Genomic DNA, 18700 nt, shown 5'->3' with positions numbered 1-18700 from the left:
GTCGTCACAAACCTCGTAATTCCATAGCACCAAATTTTACAGTAGACTTGCCGATGACAAAAAACTAATTAAAACTTGACCTTTTTTGATTTTAAAACGAATAGAAATAGAAGCCAAGTATCAAATTTCGAAAAAATAATTGAAAAAAAATAGTTCATGTAAATTAACACAAAGTGTGGTTAGCTTTAAACAAAATGACTTTGAAATTATAACGGATTTTTTGAGTCTTTACGAGTTCGTTCAAAAATGATCTATTTAATGGTATCAAAATGTTTATATAGGAAAAAACGGATTTACAACTTTAGCCGATTATATGAAATAACTGTTCCTTCTAGTAAAAAGCTCCTAGAAGTTTCCATCTCTAATTTTACTTTACAACAAATAAATTAACAAAGAAGATAAACATAACCAAATATATTTTACAGATATGAAAAATGAATCATAAATCTCCTATTAATTACACTTTTTTTAAAATAAAAAATCTTTTGGAGTGCTCCTCTAGTGAAAATAACAGGTAAGAAATCATAAATTATAAAATGTCTAATATACAATTAAACGTCATTTTAGACCGATTCAAACTATTGGAAAAATAACGTTTCCTGAACGAAATTTACAATCAGTTAGCGAATCGCATATTATTATCGGATTAGATTTTGAAAATTGTCAAGAATTACCAAGTAATGAATTGTTCGTACTAATTTACGGTCATATAAACTCAGTTAATTCATCGAGAAATTATATTGAAGTAAACTTTTGGAAAATACTTGAATCAGAAACAGAAAGTAAAAAATATGAGAATTTATTAAGTACTGTACAAGATATAATAAGTAATAATTTGCAAAATATTTAATTCGTCCGTGAATGGAATAATAGTTAGAATAAATATTTATATAAACACATGTGCAAACTAACTGTCAAAATTGTCATCATGACCAATGACATTTAAAATTGGACACAAATTCCAAACATTCCAATGAAAATAACAAATCTTGTATATTTTTGTGTGTAAACGTTCAGTATTCAAAAAGAACTTGACTCGGTTAGTTCCCTTATACATCACATAAACAAATTCTCTTATTAACTGCTTCGAAATGGTAACTGATATAGAGTCATTACCTGACGAAGTTTTGGAATTCATTTTATCCCTAATTCCACCCTACAAGGATTTACACGATTGTATGTTAGTTAGTAAAAGATGGAGAAGATGTGTTTTGAGTAAGTATACACTTTTATTTTCTTTTATACTATTTTTAGAAAAGGTCTTTGTGTGCGGAGGTAGGTTTAGTGATCTTTTTTGTTTTTTTTGTCGGAATTTTTGCCAAGTATTTCAGAAATTAATGATTCATTTATGTGTTTATTCATAAAAAATTATGTGCGTCAATTTTGAGTGTAAAAAACTTTATATTTTTCATTCAAAAGCGTTTAATAAATGTAATTATACAGTGAACAAACGAAAATATTTAATACTCAATCTGGTATATTAAAAATAGTATGATAAATAAAAATACTTTGAAATTAGCTTATGATTTGTATATTTTTTGAATTTATTAATTATAATAGTGTTTTTTTTAATATTTGTATAGATGTGGTTAAACAAAAACAACGTAATTTATACAGAGCAATCAATGAATTCGATGTTAGATGGGAACGTCTAACGCCTGTAGATATGGCCCCGACTATATCAAAACGTTACTCGCACACAGCTGTTGTTCATGACAATTCTATGTTTGTATTTGGAGGTAATTTTAACTCTGATACCTGTATAAATATTTGAAATAAAATAGAAACATTTAATTGTTCATAAATCGGGCAAACACCATTTTAAAGCTCAGTATATGTATTTCCACAGGTTGTACTTGTGCAATGACCACTTTCAACGACCTCTGGCGTTTAGATTTAACTAAACGTCGATGGATTCGTCCATTAGCTACAGGTACATACCCTTCGCCAAAAGCTTGCAGTTCGATGATCCAATACAAAGATAAACTCATTTTATTCGGCGGTTGGGCGTACCCCCCGTCATATCCTCTTTACCAAAGTTGGCATTTGTTCAACGAACTGCACCTTTATGATATTGTAGCGAATAGATGGAACTCTGTAACTGCTATAAATACTCCACCGCCCGTTGCCGGTCATTCAGTGTCTATAATTGGTGATTGGATGATTCTTTTTGGGGGTTTACAGAAACCTTGTAACGCCGTACATTGTGAAAAATCAAACGATATATGGAAAGTTAATTTAAATAATTGGACGTGGTATAAACAGGAAGTCGAAAGTGGTCCAAAACCCAATGGTAGATTCGGACAAACCCAAGTGATAATCAACGAAGAAAATTTACTTATATTAGGCGGTTCCGGTGGTCCTACTTCTCATCATTGCGATGCGTGGATCTTGAACATGAGTGGAGACTTGTGGAAATGGAAGAAAGTGGAAATTGTAGGAAAAAACCATCAACCGTCTAATATTTGGAGTAATCCAGGTTGTAAGGTATCGAATATTTCATTGTACTCAAAAATATTGATTGAAAATAATGTTTTTTTTTAGATAGGTGATAAAATTGTAGTTTTAAACAGGATAAAGGAAACTGACAAGTCGAATCAAATTGCTTATTATCCAAAAACTGCTTGGAACGTCGGAGTTGGGTCACTACCAGAAGATGGTAGATTATCCAGGATAGATTTGGCTAATAGAGCAACTGATAGAGATGAAAACGTCAACGGGAAAAGGGGAACTTTGAGAAATCACAAAAGGGAAATTGAGGACGAAGATGCCGGATCATCGAATGTAAAAGTAAGTAAATTGATTTATTTCATTCAAATAGTATATTAACTTACTTTCTATTGAGTAATATTTTTTAAAATTATATAATTTAGATGGAAAAATTAGTTTTTTTGGTTATTATTTATTGTATTTGATCTTTATTTATTAAAAAAATTCTTATTAGTGGATATTTTCATTCTTTTTCTAGTCTTTCTAGTCTCTTTTATCCATTTAGATTTCCCATTTTGTTCTTTCATTTTCTGTAGTCTTTCTGGTGTTTCTAGATTGCTTAGTTTCTCTAATTTCTTTGGTATCTAAAGTTTTTACAGTTTTTCTAGTTTCTTCAGACCTTCTAGTCTGTTAAGTATCTTTCTTCCATACATTTTCTCCAGTTTTTTTTTCCTTATTTTCCCTATTCTTTCTAGAATCGTTATTCTTTTTAATTTCTCGAGTCGCTCTAATTTTTTTGGTATCTGTAGTCAGTTCGATTTGATCGGTTTACTAATATAAGTTTAAATTTTTTGTATTCCCCCTATTTTTTTTGTAAATATAAAGTTTTTGAAAGAACAAATAATAGATATCTAGATGAAAAAACGGAATGTGGTATAAATATTTTTATCGCTACAGGTCTTCGCTCCACCGAATAAATCTAACCTCAACATGTTAGCGTTCAATAATTCAGATCCTGGTAGGCTTCAAGAAGTCATAAGAATGCGAGAAAAACGTTTAGCGAATTTATTCAAAGTAGAGGAAAATTTCACGAAAGGCGCTTACAAAAGAGAAAAAAAGACTCATTATTTGGGGGTGTACGTATTAGATATATCGAAAGTATTAGAAGAACCCCACACTGCGACGTGGTTACCTCCGAAAAATTTAAAAAACGGTCCAGAAGAAACGATCCTTTATACCTTAGTCGAAGGTAAATCGGAACTCGTTATGTTCGGTGGTATACAGGACGCTAATTCGATAGGATTTTCCAAAAATTTGAGTAGTCAGATATCGAATAGTTTACATTTTATAACGGCGCCTAGTTACGTTATTTGAGTTTATACCGAAAGTGTTCGAGAAAAATTAACCCGGAGGCAGAGTACCAGTGGAAATTATTACGTCGGAAAAGTGTCTCGCTAATATTTAATAAAAACGTTATAATTTTTATGTTTGTTTATATTAATTACCTTTTATACCTAATATTATCTAAATAAAAGTATTTTTAATTCGTTATGTTTCAAGTCAATTATTTATTAAGTTTCCGTAAATTTTTCTCCCCTATTCTTCTTAATGTCTTTACTTACTGTTCACTATAATTGTTGCTTCCAAATCGTACAATTTGAGCACTCAATTCAACAAGAGCGAGCTCCATTTTGTCGTTTTTGGCCCCCTCGAACAACAAAATGGCGCTATAAACAAAAACTATGGAATTGAGGTTATGTTTCTTTGGATTAACGTTTGTGTTTTTAAAATGGAGTCACTATCGAGCTGCCCAAAACACTATCGTCTTATATTATTAGATGTAGAAACATTATTATTTGATAAAAACGATTATAAAAGAAGGTAAACCAGAATAAAAAGTATAGTTACGAAAAAATTAAATTCAGGTATATGTTAATTTGAATAACTCAATCTTTAGTTTGGCACAACTGTTAAAGTGCACTAAAATGCTTACAAGTTTAGATAGATCTATGATTTTTGACACTTTAGTTTTAAAGATTATAAAAAAGAAGAAGTTGAGCTAGATGTTTTAGAGTGTACTGATATGTTAATTTTTTTTATAATATTTAATAAAGAAACAGTAATAAGAATTTAGAACGTGTTATTTTACCAAAAAAAAAAACAAAAGCAACATGTAATTTTTTATTTTACTTGCCTCTTATGCCTTGTTTGATTCAAAATAGGTAAATCATAAATTCCATTAATACGACCATTATTATCAGATTTGTAACTAATGTAAATTGAAATTTCTTCTATTGTTGGTTATTGATTTGATAACTAATAGTACAAATGAATATATGCACTATATATTCGATAATTATGAAAAAATTATCAACATCGTCGATTTATTATAATTTTAAACCTCAATATTTATAATTATAATTATCCATAGATACATCATTAATCAATTTTAAAAACTAATTCGATTTAGTACGAGTTCATGAAACGAACAGAGCGGATATTTGACAGGAGCCTCCATTTTATATCTAACTTCACATTGGTGAAAACGACGCGAAACGTTAACATATAACCTAAATAAAGTTTCTAAATATTAGTTCTAGACGCTGATTTTTTTAAATTTTATTATATAAAAAATGGCTTTAACAAAACCAAAATCAGAAATGACAGCAGAAGAGCTCGCGTTACGTGAAGAAGAGGAATTCAACACCGGTCCGTTATCGGTGTTAACACAATCCGTAAAAAATAACACTCAAGTACTAATAAATTGTAGAAACAACAGTAAACTTCTTGGTAGAGTCAAAGCGTTCGATAGACATTGCAATATGGTATTGGAAAGCGTTAAAGAAATGTGGACCGAACTACCGAGACCAACTAAAGGTCGTAAGAAGAAAAATGTGAATAAAGACAGGTATATCCCGAAGATGTTTTTGAGAGGAGATTCCGTAATTTTAGTCGTAAGAAACCCACAGGCTACGCAGTCTTCATAATCAACAATAAGGTTTACTTGAAGCACATGTTCAATTTCTTTTTTCAAATATAGAATGAAAAAAAAAGTTTTTTTTTATTTTAATCCTTTATTATTAATATAAGGGATAAGGATTTAGGTTTTACACAAAACAAAAGTGAATTTTTAACAATTTATTAACATAATTTATAAAAAATAAGACATTAAAATGCTATTCAATAACATCGAGCTACTTTCTCATTAAACGATGGGACCAAATAGTCGAATACGGTCCTTATTAAATTCGACGTCCTTTTTTTTTTAATTACCAGGCGTTGGCACGTTCAATAATAAATTTTGACCGCTAGGTAAATATGAAACTTGTCTAGATCTCGATAGTTGATAAGCAATATCTTCTGCAGCTTCTATACGTCTTAGTTCTACTAAACCTTCTCCTGCATCTCCGAAGGCTTTAGCTAGTAGAATAGCGGCTTGAGCATCTCCCTCTGCTGATATAACTGTCGCTTTTTTCACCTGTTCAGCTTTTTCTACCATAAATCTTTAAAAATAACAAAATGTAGGTATCACACTACATATTTCGATTCCCTCATACTTTGGACTCTAGAGAATCGAAAAATCTTCAGATTTTGATAAATTTTTTTCAAAAACTCTCATTTTTATAGCGGATTTATGAAAAACATAACTCATTTGAAGATTTTGTATGGTTTTATGACTTTAAATGTTATTATAAACATATTTTTTTCTATATGCAAAGCTTCAGATCAATTATTTTTTGTTAAGTCTGTGCGGGTTACATTATGATCGATTTCGAAGTGGGATTGTGTCAAAATTAAACACCCAAATGTACTATTTCTAATATATTTGCAAGCTTTCGAATACTTTATATTTATATTGTATTTGACCATAATTTTAGACCCAGGTGATGAATGAAAAAGTATTAGAATACTCGGAAATATATAATAGGTAGCACACTTTAGTGTTTAATTTTTCAATAATCCCACTATTAAAACCCTTATATGTATATATACATATATATTACCTAATCTAACCTAACCAAACAATTATTTTTAGTAAATTCGTTCTAAAATTGAAAATTTATAAAAATCAAAAAAAATTTCTAGAGCCAAAAAAAAACCAAGAAAGAAACCACAATACTATAAAATTACCCATAAATATTGATACAAGTCATGCAATGAGTAGATCATTAAAACATTGCCAGATTTTGTAAAATAGTATAGAAATTGGGGAAATGTAAAATGAATATTTGATTTACAAGTTTTTTCATAATAATAAAATCAAATTTTAAAGTTATAGATAAAATTTACACAAAAATAAAGGAGAAAGCTTACCTGGCTTTTTCAGCATCTTGTTGGGCTACTTGTTTCAACTCCACAGCTTGTGTAAACTCCTTACCAAATGTTAAGTGTGTTATTGAAATATCATCTAATATAACACCAAATTGAGAAGCTCTTTCAGTCAAATCATCACAAACTTTTTGAGATACAAGATCTCTTTGCGTAATTAATTCCCCGGCATCAAATTGCGCCACTACAGCCTTAAGAACTTCAGTTGTAATCGAAGGCAAAACTCTTTCTTCATAATCCTAAGAAAATAATCCGTGACACACAATATATAATTAAATAGTGCATTAAATATTAACCTGTCCTAAAATTGTGTATATTCTTGGTAATTGATCGGGTACGGGTCGGAATAAAATACGTAAAGTGATGTTAACAGTTTGCAGATCTTTACTTCCTGTCATAACTGGGACGTTTCTAGGGCGAGATCTAACATCGAAAATGATAGGTTTTTGTACCCATGGGATGAAAAAATGTGTACCTTCACCGATAACTTGCTTTTTGATACCGGAGAATCTGTCGAATATAACAGCCCTATGGCCCCCGTCGACTACAAGATTATAATGAAAAACGCGTAATAATAAATTTTATATTTTGTTACTTACCGTTGTATAAAGCTGAATTTACTACACCTCCTACGAGAGCTATTCCTAAACCTACCTGACCGATTCTGTTAAATAGTTGTGCGGCAGACATTTTTACATGTGAATATACTCGTGAGTAGAGGTTACGTTATGTAAAACACAGCGATTAAACAAAATTTCGTTGTGGTTATAATTTTAGAATTATAACAATGACTAATTATTTGATTTTTTTATATATACTGGAAATTATAGGATATTTTACAACTTAATTTGTAAAATAAAATCTAAAATACCGACTCAAGATCTGATTTATGACAAATGACACATACTATTTCTTCTTTTTTATAAGTGTTTTGGTCTGTTCAATAACAGTTAATGACCAGGTCAGAAGCCACAGAACATACCAAAAAGAAAGTCAACTTGTATGTAAATCTCGGCAACACAATTTTAGTTCTGCCACCTTCCAATCGTGACGCTAGTGTAATAAAAAATGTGTCATTACTGTCAATATGTCATTTGTCATCAATTTCCTTCAGATTTCGGTACGAAGGCAGGTTAGGCAGGCAGATTTCTTGTTGAAATTGGTTTGAATAGAGAATATATATTTCTCAGTAAACTGCGGACTGTAATTTTATATTAATGAATATTTGTTTTAGAGGCAGGTAGGTTAGAATTTTTTTCATATTACACTTTTCAATTTGTTAGAAAAATTTGTATTTTGTTAGATTATATTTTAAAAGTGGTATTGTGATCATGGCTACTAATTTTCCTTGGTTTAGTTAAAAGTATACGCAAATATTATTTTGTAAATAAACGTGTCCTAGTTCTAAGGTGTTTTTTATCGTGAATTCAGGAAACTGCAAAATCGGAAATGAATAACCTAGAATACAATTGATATTCTTTGTTATAAATTCAAATTAACCGCGAAAATAGATCAGTTTTGCCACCTACCATCGCGGCCACCACATCGAATATCCGCCACCTTTTTTTTCACTGATTAACAACCAAGTTTGCATTCTTCTTATAGTAGTATGTTCTGTGTCAAAAGATGCATTTCTTCTTCTATTTTTAGTATTTTGTTCTACGATTTGACACTGTTTATTGTCAATATTTCTTCGAAATGGCCGCTACGTCTAGGTAATAATTTCGTACAGGTGTTTCCTACATTAAATATAAATATTCACAATTTATTTGTTAAAAACTAAATAGCTTGAGATTGTAAAATTCTTTCTACAAATGCTTAACGTTTTAGATATGACGCAAATAAAGTTTGTTGTGTTTCTCATCCAGATGCTCCATTAATCGAGGATTATAGAGCAGGAGATCAAATATGTTCAGAATGTGGTTTAGTAGTTGGAGACAGGTATATATACTTTAAAAACTGAATTAAATAACTTAATTTTCATATTTTTAGAGTAATTGATGTTGGATCAGAATGGCGAACATTTAGTAACGACAAAAATGGAACAGATCCTTCTCGTGTTGGTGGACCAGAAAATCCTCTTTTGGGAGGATCAGACTTGACGACTATTATCGGACCCGGTCGAGGTAAGTTTTACATGATTTTGAGTTTGTGCTCAAATTAATAACATTTTAGGAGATGCTAGTTTTGATTCATTTGGAGTGTCTAGATACCAGAATCGTAGAACAATGAACAGTTCTGATAGGGCTTTAATAAACGCTTTTAAAGAAATAAACGCCATGGCTGATCGTATTAATTTACCAAGAACTATTGTAGATAGGGCAAATAATCTATTTAAACAAGTACACGACGGTAGAAATCTCAAAGGTAAAGTATTTTTTTTTTTCATAACTTTAACCTTTTTATATACATTTCGTGATAATTTGTCTTGATTTTAGGTTGCCTTTAATTAAAATTTGATGTTTTGACCTAGTTCAGTTTTTTTTTCCAAAAATAAGTGAAATAGGTTGAAATATCATTTTATTTGTTTTTTAAATGAAATTTCAATTGGAGGAGACTGAAAATTAAGAGGAATCATTACAAAAATATATTTTTCAAATATAAGATTGATTTTTCTTTTTTAGGTCGATCAAATGATGCAATAGCTTCGGCTTGTCTATACATAGCCTGTAGGCAAGAAGGGGTTCCAAGAACATTCAAAGAAATATGCGCTGTTAGTAAAATTAGTAAAAGGGAAATTGGTCGTTGTTTTAAATTGATACTCAAAGCATTGGAGACTTCTGTGGATCTCATAACAACTGGAGATTTTATGTCCAGATTTTGTTCTAATTTGTGTTTACCCAACATGGTGCAAAGAGCAGCTACACATATTGCAAGAAGAGCTGTTGAGATGGATATTGTGCCGGGAAGATCTCCAATTTCTGTAGCTGCTGCTGCTATTTATATGGCTTCACAGGTGAGTACAAAGTATATTATGGCAGTTATTTTACTTTTTTGGGTCTAAAAATCACAAAAATCATCCAATTATTTTTATTTTTGTTTTTATGATTTTTTTTCAAATCTTTCATTATATGTTGATTTTGTCATAAAAAACATGTAGATATCTGATGTGAAGTTTGTTTTGAGAAAAAATGGTATTTTTGGCTCTAGAAAATCGAAAAATTTTCTGAATCTAATCTGAACTGAAGAAAGGGGGACAAAATAGATTCTATTGTACCAATTTTGAAGATTGAAATTTCCAATTTGATCAAATTAACTGACAGTTTCTTTTAGGTAGTTAGTTTCACTATTAACAATCTGTTTTGATAATTGATTTGTAGGCTTCGGAAGACAAGAGGAGTCAAAAAGAAATAGGAGATATAGCGGGTGTAGCGGACGTTACAATAAGACAATCGTACAAATTGATGTACCCCCATGCGGCAGGTCTTTTCCCGCAAGATTTCAAATTTGCTACACCTATCGAACATTTACCTCAAATGTAAATCATTTATACTTTCATGTTTTATAATATCCATTTTTAATAAAGTTTGCATATGTTTGAAAAGGTAAGGGTTACAAATTACAGGGTTGCTTCTGCTTTTAATCGTAAAAAAAAAACAAATAGTGAAGTAAATTTATTTTCAGGATATTGTATCACAAAATGTAAATAAATTGTAGAATCTTCAATATTATTGGTTTAAATGAATATAAACATTCCACTTATACGAAGACTGTACAGAAAGTAATGGATTGTGTTATTTATATACTTGAAGTATTAATAAAAAAAATTTCCATCTGACAGACTTTGTATTATAAAAATTCTTTTACCATTGATTGTATTTATAGTTAGAAAAGGGGGGAAATTCAATAATGGGTCTCTTTCACTACACTAAATGGTAGGTTATTACCATATTGAAACGTCTGTTACTTTCTGGACAAACCTTTAAAACATATTTTCATTTAGGCAACTCTAGTATTCGCAAAAGTAGCTTTTGAAACAAAAGTGTGTATATTATAAAAAAAACATTTAAAAGTGAATTTTCTTCGATAATCTTCCTATTAATGAAGTTTCCAGCTCGATTTGGTTCATCTTGTCAATGAAAATGTTTTGTTTAAAAAATTTTTGTACTAGGCTTGGATAAAGTTAATAATTTTTTTTCTGTACTTGTAGTGAAATGTTTTATAATAGATTATTAAATAATAAAAGTTTTTTTCAATATTTCGTTTTATTACTTTATCACATCAACAGATTTTAAAAAATTATGCATTAAACAGAGAAAAATTTTGAAAAAAATTAAGATAAAAATATTATTTATTCACTATAACAATTACCTTTATTCTGTGTTCGATATTAATTGATTAATTTCTTCGAGTGCTTCCATATCTAATTCCATCTCGGAATTATCACTTGGTACTTCGTCATCTTCTAATTGCGGACTAATATCATCGATCTGTTCATTATCTTCTTCTAAAAATCAAAATTACTCCATCGAATATCATATTATTTTCTCTAATTACCATCTGATAGTACAACGACTTCTTGTGACATATCCACTTGTCCTTTCATCATATTCAACATTCTACCGGAATAATTCAACAAATTTTCTTCGTCATCTTCTTCTTGTGTATCTTTTTCTGGATTGGACTGCGCTGAAGAACTACCGGCTAATAATTCCTGATGCACTCTCTCCAACATGTATCTAAAAAATAATATTTGAATAATTGTAAACGTGGTTGTTGGTTTTCATTCACCTGTTGGCTATTTCGCGGCATTGGTCAGAAAAATTAACTGGTAACCAACCGTTTTTCGAGTCGAATTTTTTATTACCGGGTATTTTAGGTAATCTTTGTAACATTTCTTGAATTTCTGGTAGTTTAATGTCACAATACTGAAAAATAATACAATTTAGAGTTTTTTTTCTGTATAAATAGGTACAGACTAAACAGAAAGTTGAATTTCTGGGTTTTTCTACATAATATTTGAATAGTTTTTTTTCTTCGAAAAATCCCATTTTTATCCATGGACCACTTACAAGACTTTTCCTAAAGATACAATGAACCTTCGATACAAATCGGAAGCTATTAACAAAAAAGAAAAATGTTTCTGAAAAACTTAAAACCATGAATATATTAGAATATAGATGAAGAAATGTTGCTAGAAAAATAAAAATGTATCAGGACCTATAAAAAGAATTATATTAATTAAAGATTTATTGACTAAACAGCAAATTTGTACAACTCATACACACATTTGAATTAGCTGAAATTAACTAGTAAATTGTTAATCTTGATGTAGTGATAGTAAATACTGTATCTAATACTATAAATAGCTATTTATTGATCTAAATAAAATTAAAATGATCATTTACATAAATTCTGATTATTTTTGAACCCCTGACGATTTTAGAAAATTAAATAATAAAAAAGATGACACCTTAAACAATAAATAGCTGTCCTATTTCAATTTTACTACTACTTACCTGATAAAACATCTGTCTTCCAGGTGGTATATAATCTTTGCTTAAAATATAATGATTTTCCCCTAATTTATTCCTTGAATTTTGTTTTTTTCTACTTCTTATTATAATTTGCGACCCTTCTGAAAATTAAAAACGTTTTTAATTACAAAAACGATTAGATTATTAATTTAATTGATGATTTAAGACAGTTAATAAATATAAATGGTATACCACTTTCTCTAATCCTAAAATCTAAAGTTTGGTATATCCTATAAGCATAATTAGTTCTCGGATCATGTCCGAATTTAGTCCAAGTCGTTCTAAAAGGTCCAGTACTCCAATAATATGCATGTGCTGGTAGAAGCACCTTTGCACTATCAGCATTGATTCCTGTTAAATGTTGTATTGCAGGTTTTGTCCAAATTGGTCTCTCATCGAATAGCTAATAAATAAATCCAATGTGATTCATATAATTTTTTATATTTTTTAATACCTTTTTTACATTTAAGTAATCATCTTCTAAACATTTCTCTTTTACAATCTTATATACCAATTCCTTTGGTTCTTTTGGTATTTCCAAGTTTGGATCCATTATATTAACTATATGCGATAATTGTTTGTAGGGATTTTTTTCTTTTCGTTTTTTCTCGAATATCTTGAGTAAACTTGGTCTATAATTAGTCTCCAAACTGAATTTTTCACCGGCGTTTAAATATAATGTTTGACGCGTTGTTTCATAACGAGAAAATGTAGATGGAAGAAGAAATGATGGTTGGGACGCAGATTCTGTAGACCTAAAAACTTATTGTAACTTTGCGGATTAAAATACAATCATAAACTTACACTAAAAAATCCAAATTTGGTAATTTTTTCGGAAACATTTTATCATATATATATTCCGCCGTTTCGGATTCTTCATCCTGCACAATTGGAAGAAACTGAAAATCAACTGCCTCTAAAAAATATTTGAAATAATATTCAAATATTGGGAAATTTTTTTAAATAAAAACATACTGTTAAATTTAAAATTCTCATATACATATCCTAGAATTTCATAATCATATTCTTCTCCTTTTTTCTTGAATTTAACAAGTAAACCTGAGGTATTATCTCTATCAGCGCTACATGGTTTGTTGTATTTATTATCTGGATGAAATCTTAATTCTAATTTTTTTCTTGGGTCAGAAATGACCTAAGAAAAACATAATTAGTATTGCGATATAATAATTGTAAGCATTAATACCATTTCAATGTTACCTATTCCTCCTAAGGTTTCTATAGCTTTAGAAACATTTTTTACTATTCCAGGATATTCAATCCTAACAAATTTTCTATCTAATTTGTATATATCCTTCCTATCGATACCAGAAAGATTCTCATCTAACGCTTCACTTGATTTACTTTTATCATTTTGTATATCGCTTTTCCCACTCATTTTCTTTTAAATATACAAATTTTGAAAAAAAAAATTCAAAAGACAATTTCTTCTTCTTTTTATATTGAAGTACATTTTATCTACTAAACTCCCAATTTTGGCTCTTGCGAATACTTGAAATAATTTGAATAATAGTTGATATCACGTTTCACTAGGTGGTTAAAAACTAAATTTCCTAAAATAATAATAAATCCTATTCAATTACATTTTATTTACTCAAAATTTTTCTGTTGGTAATAAAGCCTCAGCACCCACTTAGAATCTGTCTAAGTTTTTTGGAAAAAGAAGAAGAAGAAAAGAAAATAAAAATTAGGTTAAGTTGACGTTTTCAAACGTATAATACGAGTAGCTGAAAACAGTGAATTTGCTAAAGATGGGGAGTGACAAAAAACGTCGATCTCGTAGCCGAGAAAAAGAAAAGGAACGTGATAAACGTAAAAGATCACGTTCGAGAAGTAAAGATCGCACTGAAAGAGATAGAACTCGTGAGTCGGATAGGTACAAAAGACACAGGTCTAGGTCAAAGGAAAGAGATTATGTGGGAAGTAGCGGTAGCATTAATAATAAATCTGATAAAGAAAAGCATAGGGGAGATAAAGATAAGCACGAAGAAAAAGAAAAGAGACATAAAGATGTTAAAAAGGATGATACTGAAGAACAAGAAAAAGTTGAAAATAAGGTAGATGTTAAACAAGAACCAGTTAAAAAGGAACCCCTATCACTGGAAGAACTTTTGGCTAAGAAGAAAGCGGAAGAAGCTGCTAAAAGTAAACCGGTATTTCTAACAAAAGAACAAAGGATGGCGGAAGCTTTGAAAAGGCGACAAGAAGAAGCAGACAGATTAAAAAAACAGAGAGACGAAGAAAGGAAAATCATTGAAGCATTACAGGCTAGTAGGGAAGCAGAAATGAAACGCGATGATAGAGACTATCGTAGAACTAGAGATAGAGACAGGGAAGAGGAGAAACAAAAGGATAAAGATAAAGAAAAAGAACAAGATGCTATTAGGGAGAGATATTTAGGATTGATTAAAAAGAAAAGACGTGTAAGAAGACTTAATGATAGAAAATTTGTATTTGATTGGGATGCCGGTGAGGATACTAGTGTTGATTATAATTCTTTATATAAAGAAAGACATCAAGTATGTAATAAAAATGTTTTAATTATATATAGTTATCTAATTTATTATATTTTTTGAGGTACAATTTTTTGGTAGAGGGAACTTGGCTGGTATTGATATAAAAGCACAGAAACGAGATCAAAGTAAATTTTATGGAGAGCTACTAGAAAAAAGGAGAACAGAAGCAGAAAAAGCGCAAGAAAAAGTTAGACTGAAGAAAGTGAAAAGAAGAGAAGAAAAACAACTTTGGGATGACAGACATTGGACAGATAAGGAGATAACAGAGATGACTGAGAGAGACTGGAGAATATTTAGGGAGGATTACAACATTACTATTAAAGGTATATTTATTAATTTGTGGTACAAAAAGTGGAATTGATCAATTTTTAGGTGGGAAAATCCCGGAACCTATCAGGAATTGGAGTGAATCTGGTATACAGAAAGAATTACTAGAAATAATAGAAAAAATCGGTTATAAAGACCCGACGCCAATTCAAAGACAAGCAATTCCAATTGGTATGCAAAATAGGGACATAATAGGTGTAGCAGAAACAGGATCCGGTAAAACATTAGCATTTTTGATACCACTTTTATCTTGGATACAAAGTTTACCAAAATTGGAAAGAAATGAAGACGCCGATCAAGGACCTTATGCTATCATCTTAGCACCTACAAGAGAATTGGCACAACAGATAGAAGAAGAAACTGTTAAATTCGGACAACCTTTAGGTATTAGAACAGTCGTAGTTGTAGGTGGTCTTAGTAGAGAAGAACAAGGTTTTAGGTAAATATTTCCCAAAATATATGTAAAAAAACCATTTTTGTATTTCTAATTTTATTTATAGGTTACGTTTAGGTTGTGAGATTGTTATAGCAACGCCCGGTCGTTTGATTGATGTTTTAGAAAACCGCTATTTAGTTTTAAATCAATGTACTTATATTGTACTCGATGAAGCCGACAGAATGATCGATTTGGGTTTTGAACCTGACGTACAAAAGATCCTCGAATATATGCCTGTGACTAATTTAAAGCCCGATTCAGAGGAAGCTGAAGACAGCAGGTGAGTGCCTTCAACATATATATCTTATATTTTCATTCAGTCTCAAATAGTATCATATTTTAAATAGTTAAGTTGCCTAATAAGATGGAATTTTTGGATTTATTGTGATATTCGTATTGAACACACTGTTTACACTAACACTACACCAACACTCACAGTTACACTGTATGACGCGCAGTTCGATAACTAAGTTGTCATCTTCAGAGAGTGAAGGTAAACTGAATAAAAAAAGTTCACTTTCAGTCACTAAAGATGATAACTGAAGTGAAACAGTTCAATTTCAGTTATATAAATTACACGTTTTGTATTCATGATGTAAACATTATTTTGTTTCAATAATAATTATATTTTAATTGCAATAATCTAATTTGAATATATTTCTATACTATTTTATTAATTCTACAATAATTCAATTACATTTTTAACTGTCGTTATGAATATTACTTTAAATCAAAAAAGGTGCAAAAATAACTTTTGTTAACAAATTTAATCTTAAGACTCATTTGAACTACTATTTACTATTCCTATAGCTGTCATTTCTTTCAGTATGTAGATGTATTCACGTTACGAAACTTCTTTTTTTTTTATTTGACAATGCGCGCTTTACTATTTCTTCTTTTTTAATAAAAAACGTGTCTCATTGTTAGCTCCACCATAGATATATACTAATAACACTATTTTCACCTTATGTCAACAGTCATTGTATTAAATCGAGGTGTAATAATAAAACAACTTTTTTTTTAACAAACTTCACCTTAAATGTCATTTAAACTACTATTTCTATCATCTCTTATTTTGTTGCTGTATTCACATTATATATAAACATGTTTTTTTATTTGACAATACACGATTCACCATTTCTTCTTTTTTAATAAAAAACGTTTCTCCTTGTTAGCTTTATCATAGAAATATACTAATTTACTTCATCTCAACATTGTGTTTAACCAGGGGCGTAACATATATTTTCCAAATTTGTTTCTATACTGTTGTTTTAAAGTTATTTTCAAATGCTAAACTTCTGTTTATTTTTGATCATTAATAAACAAATATATACTTTAAACCAATTAATATTTTATTTCTGATTAAAAACAGTTATATCTTTCCATTTTTATACTTTATAATCTAATAAAAATCTTTATTTTATATTTATCTAATGAAAACTTTATTAAGTAAAACGTTATTAGGAGACCAAAAGACGAACATAACCTAGAAATACATCGAAATACATTCTATGATCTAATGTCAATAGTGCATTACAAATGTCATTGTTTCGAACCAGTGGCGTAACATTTTTTTTATCCTCATTAAATCGTCGTATTAACGTCTTTTAATGTAATTTTTGTGTGTTTTTTTAATAGAGTACTGTTGGCAAATTATAACAGTAAGAAAAAATATAGACAGACTGTCATGTTTACGGCTACTATGCCTCCGGCTGTCGAAAGGTTAGCCAGAACTTATCTACGACGACCCGCAGTAGTTTATATCGGTTCAATAGGTAAACCTGTAGAGAGAGTCGAACAAATCGTACATATTATGGGAGAAAACGATAAGAGGAAGAAATTGATGGAGTATCTCTCCAGAGGTTGGTCCGATTCACTATATAAAATGTGAAATTTGTTAATCACATTTTTTCCCCTAGGTATCGAACCTCCCATTATCATTTTCGTTAATCAAAAGAAAGGAGCCGATGTTTTGGCCAAAGGACTCGAAAAATTGAATTACAACGCTTGTACTTTACACGGTGGTAAAGGTCAAGAACAAAGAGAATACGCTTTGGCGAGTCTAAAATCGGGTTCGAAGGACATCCTGGTGGCTACGGACGTCGCGGGAAGAGGTATCGACATCAAAGACGTCTCCATGGTTATTAATTACGATATGGCGAAGACTATTGAAGGTGAAATTTTGATACGAGTCTTATATTTTTTTATATATAATTTTTTTTTTAGATTATACTCATCGTATCGGTAGGACTGGTCGTGCTGGTAAAACTGGTATTGCTGTTAGTTTTTGCACTAACGAAGATTCGGCGTTATTTTACGATCTCAAGCAAATGTTATTATCTTCTCCGGTGTCTACTTGTCCACCAGAATTGATGAATCATCCGGAGTGTCAATTGAAGCCTAATCAACCTAAGAGACGGAGGGATGAGATGATTTTCGCTTGAAATTATATGATTTACTACATTTTGATTAAGTTGTAATAATCATAGATTTAATTTTATTGAAAATAAAATGTAATTTCAAAAATCAACACTACTCGTTTGATTACTGGACCTTTTTACACTTTCCTAACACAAAAATGAAGTTTTAAATGAAAAAACTCATAAATAAGGATCAAAAAAGGATAATCAGAAATGTACTGAAAAGAAAATAGAAAAAAAAGTCACAAAATTATCTAAAATTGAAAGTAGAACTATTCTTCTACATATTAATAAATATACACTATAATGTCAGCAAAATTTGACTTAATAATTATAAATTTAATAAAAAAAATAACCCTTTCATATATTTTCCTCCAATTTAATTTATTATTAATAAAAATATTAGTAACTATAACAATATCGTTAATAAAAGTTTAGATTCGACTAATTCTAATAATTTAATAACAAAATCACCTTCTGAAATCAATTTTATTAATAAACGAATCATTATTATTAACATAAATGACGCCAATAAAAATTTGACTACATATAATTACAAATTTATTAACTAAAATGTTAGTAGCACTTGATACGAAATATTTATGAATTTACCTTATGAAACATAACGTTTTGTTGAAATTTAACTCACTTATAATAATGAACGATAATTTCAGACTCATAATCATTCCAATCTCAAACATCTTGTGAATTCCCTTGCGTTTTATTCAATTACAAACTTTTTTTCAA

General features: G+C 29.8%; 6 protein-coding genes across 6 annotated transcripts; 4 read left to right on the top strand and 2 right to left on the bottom strand.

Moving 5' to 3' along the window:
• The first annotated feature begins 369 nt into the window (after positions 1 to 369).
• Positions 370 to 3913, top strand: LOC130903448 (F-box only protein 42). Its single transcript, XM_057815551.1, has 6 exons — positions 370 to 514; positions 568 to 1215; positions 1584 to 1739; positions 1850 to 2487; positions 2545 to 2790; positions 3388 to 3913. The coding sequence occupies exons 2-6, from the start codon at positions 1092 to 1094 to the stop codon at positions 3802 to 3804; spliced, it is 1581 nt and encodes a 526-aa protein (XP_057671534.1). The 5' UTR covers positions 370 to 514; positions 568 to 1091; the 3' UTR covers positions 3805 to 3913.
• A 1050-nt stretch (positions 3914 to 4963) lies between these two features.
• On the top strand, positions 4964 to 5483 carry LOC130903535 (probable small nuclear ribonucleoprotein Sm D2). The gene has a single exon (XM_057815688.1). The coding sequence runs from the start codon at positions 5064 to 5066 to the stop codon at positions 5415 to 5417; it is 354 nt and encodes a 117-aa protein (XP_057671671.1). The 5' UTR covers positions 4964 to 5063; the 3' UTR covers positions 5418 to 5483.
• Positions 5484 to 5555: 72 nt separating this feature from the next.
• On the bottom strand, positions 5556 to 7725 carry LOC130903532 (protein l(2)37Cc). Its single transcript, XM_057815685.1, has 4 exons — positions 7359 to 7725; positions 7056 to 7303; positions 6745 to 6998; positions 5556 to 5933 (listed from the first exon to the last, which is right to left on the bottom strand). Exons 1-4 carry the CDS (start codon positions 7447 to 7449, stop codon positions 5696 to 5698), a joined length of 831 nt encoding a protein of 276 aa, XP_057671668.1. The 5' UTR covers positions 7450 to 7725; the 3' UTR covers positions 5556 to 5695.
• Positions 7726 to 8315: 590 nt separating this feature from the next.
• On the top strand, positions 8316 to 10957 carry LOC130903530 (transcription initiation factor IIB). The gene is made up of 6 exons (XM_057815682.1): positions 8316 to 8474; positions 8590 to 8700; positions 8752 to 8885; positions 8935 to 9126; positions 9384 to 9715; positions 10080 to 10957. The coding sequence occupies exons 1-6, from the start codon at positions 8458 to 8460 to the stop codon at positions 10239 to 10241; spliced, it is 948 nt and encodes a 315-aa protein (XP_057671665.1). The 5' UTR covers positions 8316 to 8457; the 3' UTR covers positions 10242 to 10957.
• Positions 10946 to 13781, bottom strand: LOC130903526 (general transcription factor 3C polypeptide 5). The gene is made up of 9 exons (XM_057815673.1): positions 13441 to 13781; positions 13212 to 13389; positions 13041 to 13152; positions 12691 to 12991; positions 12429 to 12639; positions 12219 to 12337; positions 11491 to 11627; positions 11257 to 11438; positions 10946 to 11206 (listed from the first exon to the last, which is right to left on the bottom strand). Exons 1-9 carry the CDS (start codon positions 13630 to 13632, stop codon positions 11073 to 11075), a joined length of 1566 nt encoding a protein of 521 aa, XP_057671656.1. The 5' UTR covers positions 13633 to 13781; the 3' UTR covers positions 10946 to 11072.
• A 138-nt stretch (positions 13782 to 13919) lies between these two features.
• LOC130903523 (probable ATP-dependent RNA helicase DDX23) lies at positions 13920 to 18065 on the top strand. Its single transcript, XM_057815669.1, has 7 exons — positions 13920 to 14773; positions 14832 to 15093; positions 15143 to 15536; positions 15598 to 15813; positions 17172 to 17395; positions 17453 to 17707; positions 17760 to 18065. Exons 1-7 carry the CDS (start codon positions 14006 to 14008, stop codon positions 17975 to 17977), a joined length of 2337 nt encoding a protein of 778 aa, XP_057671652.1. The 5' UTR covers positions 13920 to 14005; the 3' UTR covers positions 17978 to 18065.
• Positions 18066 to 18700: the final 635 nt, after the last annotated feature.

Source organism: Diorhabda carinulata, chromosome 2 (assembly GCF_026250575.1).
Source record: "Diorhabda carinulata isolate Delta chromosome 2, icDioCari1.1, whole genome shotgun sequence".
NCBI classification, from domain to species: domain Eukaryota; kingdom Metazoa; phylum Arthropoda; class Insecta; order Coleoptera; family Chrysomelidae; genus Diorhabda; species Diorhabda carinulata.
Note: the sequence above shows the minus strand (reverse complement) of the source record. Positions and strands in the feature narration are given on the sequence as shown.